Source organism: Perna viridis, chromosome 15 (assembly GCF_037379345.1).
Source record: "Perna viridis isolate PV_CMFRI_1.1 ecotype Kerala chromosome 15, ASM3737934v1, whole genome shotgun sequence".
NCBI lineage: Eukaryota > Metazoa > Mollusca > Bivalvia > Mytilida > Mytilidae > Perna > Perna viridis.
Genome location: NC_142459.1, coordinates 9,385,555 through 9,393,981, shown reverse-complemented (window position 1 = coordinate 9,393,981; position 8,427 = coordinate 9,385,555). Strand labels below are relative to the sequence as shown.

The following is an 8,427-nucleotide window of genomic DNA, read 5'->3' as shown; positions in this document are numbered from 1 at the left end:
CATGCATATATATATAGGTCTGAAAAATTCTCAACGATATTAGAACTGTCAAATTTGCGATGCAAATTTTTGGTCGTTCCCTCCACGGGACTCGAACTTGTACCGCTGTGATATCTATAGCAACACCGCCTGCATAAAGTCCAGCGCCCTAGACCACTCGGCCAACTAGGCTATATAAAAATATAGCTTTCGATGGCCAGGTCATTCCTCCTCATAGAATTAATCTAGGGCTGTAACTTAGTACACGATGTATGGTATTACGAGACAGTTCATGTAGATGTTATTATGTAGGATAGAGGATCAAATTAGGGCGCTGGACTTTGTGCAGGCGGTGTTGCCTGCGGTGTTGCAGATCGTCGACCACCAAATTACGTAACCAGGGTAGACATTTCAACATTTAACTACAAAAATAACACTCCGTGGGTTATTCTCCTTGCAAAGTTTGCATTGAGAAATCGCGCCGCCGCCGATCATACTCCATGTCAAATATGATGTTTACTTTACGTACGACATGGGCATGTAACGATATTAAGGTTATATAATATGTGTAGAACTGCAAGATTTCAATGATTATATGATATTAACTATTTAAGTTTTGGCGCAGACAGCTGGACTATTTTGTCAAATTGACTCGAACTTTCGCAGAGGAAAGCTCAATCGAGATTTGCCAATTTATCTCTCAATATGGCCCTTTTAATGAAGATTTTGGGAGCTTCTAATGACAGATTTCCGGAGCTGCAATGTACACTTTCTGTGCAGCAAGTATGAATTACAGTAGCGGATCCAGGAGAGGGTGCATGGGGTTGGCACCCCTCTTTTTATTGGAAAATTTCATGTGTGATTAATTTGATCCTAGGAATATAACTTCTGTACATAAAATGCAAGCACTGTATACATATATGTTAATTCTTACATGTACATGTACATACATAATATAAAATGGTAAACAAACATGTACATACATGTAGCAAACAAAGAAGTATTCAAAATAGAAAATAAACAGACTTGTTAAATTATTATGATTTCAAAGCAGAGACATAAACAATGTCTCTGTTTCAACGGTAAGGATGAAAAGAGGTCATGTGGCATATTCATCACATTCAGTAGGTAATCTTGAACTATCAAAAAAGAGGGGTATCCAGTGAAATAAAGTAATGTCCTTGGGACGCGAGTGGATACATGAGCCCTAACATTACACGTACACTTGTACATGTTCCTAAAATCCAAACTTCCACACTGACCATAGACCTTTATCGCATACCTATATCACGCCCATAGACCTATATCGCATACCCTATATCCCCCCCCAGACCTGTATCACATACCGTATATCACTCCTAGACATATCTCATACTGTATATCACACTCCTAGACCTATATTGCATTCTATATCACACCCCTAGACCTTTATTGCCTTCTGTATATCACACCCCTACACTTATATCGCACACCCCTAGACCTATATCGCATATCGTATATATAACACCACTAAACCCATTTCAAGTACCCTATATAAATCACACCCACAGACATATATTGCATACCTTATATCACATACTTAGACCTATATCGCATACTGTATATCACACCCATGGATCTATATTGCATTCTCTAAATCACACCCATAGACCTGTATGGCATACCCTATATCACACCCACAGACATATATTGCATATCACATATCACACCTTGCACAGAACACAATTGAAGTACATTTTGTATAGATAAAATATGAGAAAGAATGAACATGACATGCAAAAATCTGTTTGATATGCAGTATCAACCCTCGACCTATATCATCCCGCGGAGCAGTGGCCCTTGAGTTGACATAGGAGTCTCCTTTTGATACTGCATGTGATACAGATTTTGGCATGTACTATTCAGTATGGAATTTAAAGAAATAGTAATACAACGTACATGTGTATTATATCCACGTAAATCATAACTAATTGTCAATATGGTTCATTTTTAGTACATTGTCAAGATATACCAGATACATTTATTTAGAATACAGATCATAAAGTAAGAAACAAGATTTTCATGACACAAGAAAGACACAGTTAAGTTGGAAATTCTGTGGACATGAAAGTGCATTGAAAATATTGGATATCAAGGCTACCAAAAGTAGACCTTTTCTAAGAGCTGATTTTCATGGGTATTCTTACATGTACAATGTACTAGGTAAGTGTCGAAGGTATACATTATTCATTCCTATACTTTGTATGTACAGTTATTTAACATTTTCAAAACTGGTGATAGGTATACTGTTTTTATTGCTAGTGTAGAACAGTGTAGTCATATTTCTTAACAAAATTTGCAGTTACATTTGTATGTCTGTGAACAAGAAATTTACACTGAAAACTACAAAAATACATGTACATGTACTCTAGCGATGGTTACTGGCATATGCAGTGCAGTACCAATTAAAGATTTCATACATGAAATTATGATTTTTGTAATATAGTAATACATGCATCTAATTTGTTTTCTACTTTACAATGTGACATAAATTGCTCATAGATAAATCAACATTCAGGTATTGATCCAGAGATCTTGAATGGGGGTCCAAACATTATTATAAATCAGCAGGTAGCTAAAATCATACATGGAAGAATCCCTAAAGCAATATCCTTAGCAATCTTTCCATTTTCGGTATTTAGAAGGTTTTTGTCTGATAAATGAAATGACTTTTAAACTCATTACTTAAAACCACTTTTTATGATCTATCTGGTTATGAGAGGATGTTGTTTTAACAATGACAGGTGAAAAGTAACCTGTTCTACTCTTACTTTCATGTATCTTACCTGTTATTAATAGTTATTGAAACAAAGATGTGCTTATGAAATACACTGTACATTTTTGTAAAATTTGTTACGTTATTTCAGAGAAATTTGAATCATTTTAGAGAAAGAAATGTATATTTTTTTCTTAATTAATACAGCTGATAGAGATATTAAAAAAATAAAACCTAAGAACACTGAAATATAGATACTGTAGATAAATACTATATTAACATTTTTTTGCCGTAGAACAGAAACTATGAACAATAACAGAAATGTTGTTTACATATTTTAATACAACCAGTATTGATCACTGTGGGAATATTGACCTGGTGGTTTAAAAATCAGTAAAAGTTGGTACTGTTATAACCACCCAACCTTTATTTTTGCCAGAATTTATGAATAATTTGCACGAAATTATATGTACATGTAACAATGTTTCCCAATAAGAGGATGTTTCTCCATATCATATGGTTAAAATGCATATCTGTTTTCATGGATTTACATTGTAACATTTTGGATATATCTGACACTGTTATGATTTTTTTCCATGATTTCTTTTTAGTGGTTATCACTTAGAAGTTTCACTGAATGAAGTGAGAAGAAAGCAAAAGTAAAACAGACCATTTCTGTGCTGTCACATTATTTAAGCATGGAGCAAAGTTCATGTTCTCAAGTGCTGGTACATGTATGTGTAGCATGACGCAGCTGTTAATATATATGTCAACATCTCATAATAAAAAACTATAAAAACATGAAGCCTGATTTCTTAGCACTTATATATTTGCAAAACATAAGAGTTACTTGAATTGTAATCTTATACATATTTGTGAAACAATCATTCAGAAAAAATGAAAGAAATGCACATACAGTATTGAAGGCAGACAGGTATAAAACACTCAGCAAATAGTGATTCATCATTCATCATAAAAAAGTGGTACTCATAAGGTATGGGTTCACTAGTAACTTCTTTTGTTTAGAGAGGAAAAAAAGATGGATTTATACTCAAAGTCCGTGTGAGATTAAGACATCATATTCCCTGTATTCACCACATACCATTGCCCTTCCAACTTAATTGGAAATATATGACCTACAAAGTTGTTTTTAGTTTAATGATCTTTAAACTGCATAGTAATTTTTACAACAAGAGTTTTTATCCTTGTTTGAACTGAAAAAATTCCTAGAGAAAAGTAATCATTTATTGTACATATCATAGCCTAATCTAGAAGACAATAATAAGGACCATTTTTAGTTTTAATTTATTACAAATAGAAATAATCTACATCAGAGTGAGCAAGAAAAAGTTTTTTGCTCATTTCTCCCTTGAGATTGGGCCTTTGTTCAACTTCCTTCAGTCTGCATGATTCATTTCTACTTCATGCTTCTCCAAACCGAAATTTCAAGGTGTGGGTCCATTCTTACTTTGAAAATTCATCGAATATTGATAGCCAGTTGAATTCATATTTTGTAAGAAATGCTGATTTAAGTATTAGGAAATTTGAGCACATCAACGTACGTGATACAGCCAGGAATACCGAAAGCAATAATACAAAAGAAGATCCGAAAATATGTATTGATAAACGGACTGTATAAATATACATTGTGTTAAAACAAATGGTTATTCTTTAAAAGGACTAAGTTTTGATCGGTTTATTTAGCTTACAGTTTGGTTACATGAATATTTTTGAATGCTTGAGGTCTTCCTTGGCTCAGTGCCTAAGCACTTTCAATTTTTTTTCTTTTTATAAATGGGATATATGTTGGTTATGTTATGTGATGTTTTTTTTAAAACAAGATTTATTGGTAATGTTTCCCCCTAAAAATATTTGGAAAGTATTTTTGTTTGAATTTTTCACAGTTTCTATCCTAATACATCTGATCTCGCTGCGCTCGGCTTTTGATTATATATTACGCCACCCTGTCTTTAAATCCTTTATCCGCTCCTGTTAGTTTGTATTTTGTGCCAATTAAATAAACTATTCAATTCAATAATTCAATCACGTAAGAATTTCATTACGATACACCCTTTTAATCAATGCCTTCAACGAAGCACTATAATTGTGAACAAGAATTAGTATATCATGCATTAAACAGCAATTGTTGAGGACCCTCTGTGTATCAATTAGTGGGTGACAGTTTACCTAGTTATCAATAAACAACCTGAGAAAAACTTGACGCGTGTCAAAATATCCATATCGATCGGCTCTGCGTTTGATACGACAATATTTACACCATATTTAACAAACTCCTAATAGATCACTAGCTATTCAGAAACCAATAGTCTTTCCCAAAAGGTTGTCAACAATAGTCCCGATCAATATCGAAAGAAATTATATTATTCGTTTCCCTCTGACCTTTTCCAAACTGTCACCATTGAATTAGTAACATATCATCAATGTAAAACTGTTAAAATCGAACCAATCAGAATTTACAGATACTCTGGTAACCATAGCAACTGTATGCGCAAATGAGTCTATATTAGGTTAAGCGATGCCTTCTTTGATTTAGTTATTAGTTCATTCAGAGATAAGAAAGACCGTTCATTTACATTTACGATAGAAACGTGCCAGCTCCAGGAATTAAATTATCAGAGAAAGAAAATTTAACGCCATTTGATAACAAACGGAGTTAAACGGGATCCGTCCAGAAAAAAAGAAGAGAAAAGTAGAATACAAAACAAAGTGAAAAGTTACTAACTTTAAAACAAAAGACTTCAGAAGTCATGAATCTCAGTTTGGAATCAGTTTGTGTTCTTCTGTTTGTGTGTGTGGCGACAGTTCTATCAGCGCCTGCAAAGAAAAATAGCGGTAAGTTAATGTGCATTTTTAACACAGACAAACAGACAGACAGACAGACAGACACATGTATTCGTAGATTTTGAAGTGATTCATCTCATACTACAAATTTGGAACCAAAAAGCTGTTTGAATAATTATTTTTGTATTGATTAATTTAAAAAATAATCAAAAGCAACAGTTAGATTTTATATCAGGGAGAGTTCGTCTGAAATTAGGTTAAATGAGTAAAAATTAGACAAAAGCAGCGTACTTCAAATTTTCAAAAATAATAGTTTACAATAAAGGGCAAGCCATTGCGGGCTAGTATATAGATTGTAAACATGTTCCTCACAACCTTCAATCATTAAGTAACCACTTAAAACGAAGAAAATAATTGATGTAACTTTTCCCTCAATAAAGACCACCACCATCTCTTGCGTACTAGAAAATATTCTTCTTTTTGAGTTGGTGATCGCCGTGTATGAAACCGCCAAGTGTATCATGCATGTATCAGTAGATACATCTAGGTATTAATGAATGCGCTTATTTAATGGTTACGCATGAGCGATACATGAAAAGCAGATGGATTATGAATAATTTAAACTACATGTCCCATTGTTGTCGACAATTTGGAAGAATCGAATTTTAGTAATGGTATATATTTATATTTCAAGGTTATCCGAACAAAGGAATACTTTCCCTTTAATTAAAATTGTTCATTTTCCTTCGTTTATAGCTAACGGGAATAAACATATTAAAGATAACATGTTTTTAGCAGTTGCAAAATTAATGAAATTCAAGTACATATTAATCCTCACAATTTGCTTCAAACTTAATTCAATATGCCGCATGGACTGTACGCTTACAGCGATTAACCATTAGCGAAACGGTCATAACATATCTTTTCAGTCTTGCAAGTTTGTAAGCAAAACGGACTAAACTGTTTAGCATATTTAGGTCTAGGATCGGCACATCGCAGTTGAGGTTTACTTTGAATTTCAATGAAGAACTAATTATGTACATGTATAACAATATACATTGTATACATAAAATAAAAATATAAGAACCGAATCACACAAAAATACAATTAAATTAAAATAAGCAACTCTCATTCTATCAAAACCTGGCAGCAAGAACCGGATGCACCATTAATGCAACCGTATTTTGCTTAATAGGAATTTTGATGCATATTTTATTACATCTCAAATATCTATATGACGATAAAGAACTCACATTTTAATAAAGTTGTCAATTGTGTTTGTATGCAAGTCATCGTTCGTAAAATTAGTATCTTTTTTATTTGTCATAATTTTAAAAATTAAACACACCTACATCGTCGTAATGAATTATTTGTAACTTTTTACTGCTCATTCTTGTGGTTTATATAGAAGGGTGTAATTATGGAGTGGTTGTTCACGAGTTGGAATTTATTGTTCTTGTTCCTGAGTTGGAATTTATTGGTTTCGTAACAGTGCAAAGATCCAAATTCAAAGGAGGAAACATCAGATTAAAATATATTCACGTTAAAATGTAAATAACCTAGATAAGGTAACAGATCATTCCTTATTATGGACATACACCATTTTCTTGATTAAAAAATGGCCACCAATACTGGTTGTATTTGGGAAGATTTATACCAATAAAAATTATGGGACTGCATTTTTTCCCAAACAGATAATCGTGTCATTTATAATTAGGGTCTTTGTATCCTTGAGTTTTTCTTAAAAATCAAGCAATCTGATTGGTCTAAATCTTAGTTTAGGAAAATTTTGGAGAAAAAAAAATAATTTTTTGGTGTCGAGTCATGAATTTAAAACATCTTGAAAAGAATTGAAATCGTATATATAGTCTTATCGTCATTAGATTTGGAATGAAACATTTATATATTAATGAGTGGTCCTTTATAGCAAATTTTGTATTGAACTACGTGTATACATGTACAAATGTAATTCAATTCTGTTGCCTCTCTTTTTTATTCATCAAGCCGATAATAGTTTACCATTTACATGTACTGAAAATCGCACTCTCTTCAAAGGCTTATAGAAAATTTTGCATGTGCAAAATATAAGCTACCACACCAAAAAGCTGTATATATATGTAACTCTGGGTATGAAATGCCCAACATACCCTTTTTACCCTTTTAGCTGCCTACCTAAAGGAGGTAGACCTAGGGCAAAACTCCTACAAACCACGTGCCCTTTTTTTTTATTTGTGTATTACGGTAGTTGATTCATTAATATTCATTATCCATCTGCATCATGAATACTGATTTATTCAACGGGTCATAGTTTTCATTTCCTCTTTCGTCTACCCCGGACTTGACTTTTTATGAGCAACTCGGCGGGTGTTTGTAGAAAAACAGAGGACGCTTACCATACCGGTGCACCTGGTCCATGCTCCAAGTTTTTAGTGGAGTCCGAGTTGCTCATATGCTTTTGTTACTTTGTATGTATGATTTTAGTTACTTTATGTTCTTTGTTGTGTATGTCTATTTTCCATGTCTGGTCTTTGTCCCTGGATTACATTCTTTTGATTACCGCTATAACCTAGATTCCCTTGATCACTCTTTTTAAAATGAGATTTCCCCAACGTCAATGAAACACAAAAATTAAAATAAATATTCAAACAATCATTTCGTTTTATTTCAATTTTAAAAAAAATATGTAAGGAAAGTAAAAAAAAACAACTTACGTTATAAGACAACATAATTTGTCCGCCCGTTACCATAGAAACTCGTGGCTTTTATTTCTTTGCAATCGATGTGATGATTAGTTTTGACACCTTGGACAATATCCCGTTCCTAATCAGACGACAGGTGTTTTGAGCAAGTTTGGTTTTACGTGCCTAAGCATATAGGTATCAGATATGGGT

At 33.1% G+C, this 8,427-nt stretch overlaps 1 protein-coding gene across 1 annotated transcript in view; it reads left to right on the top strand.

Moving 5' to 3' along the window:
• Positions 1–5,274: 5,274 nt before the first annotated feature.
• LOC148596856 (uncharacterized) overlaps positions 5,275–8,427 on the top strand; it is a 44,360-nt gene continuing 41,207 nt past the window's right edge. Inside the window, exon 1 of the mRNA XM_088563585.1 lies at positions 5,275–5,587. Coding sequence (XP_088419711.1) covers positions 5,503–5,587 — 85 coding nt within the window. The 5' untranslated portion in view covers positions 5,275–5,502. The remainder of the gene's footprint in view (positions 5,588–8,427) is intronic.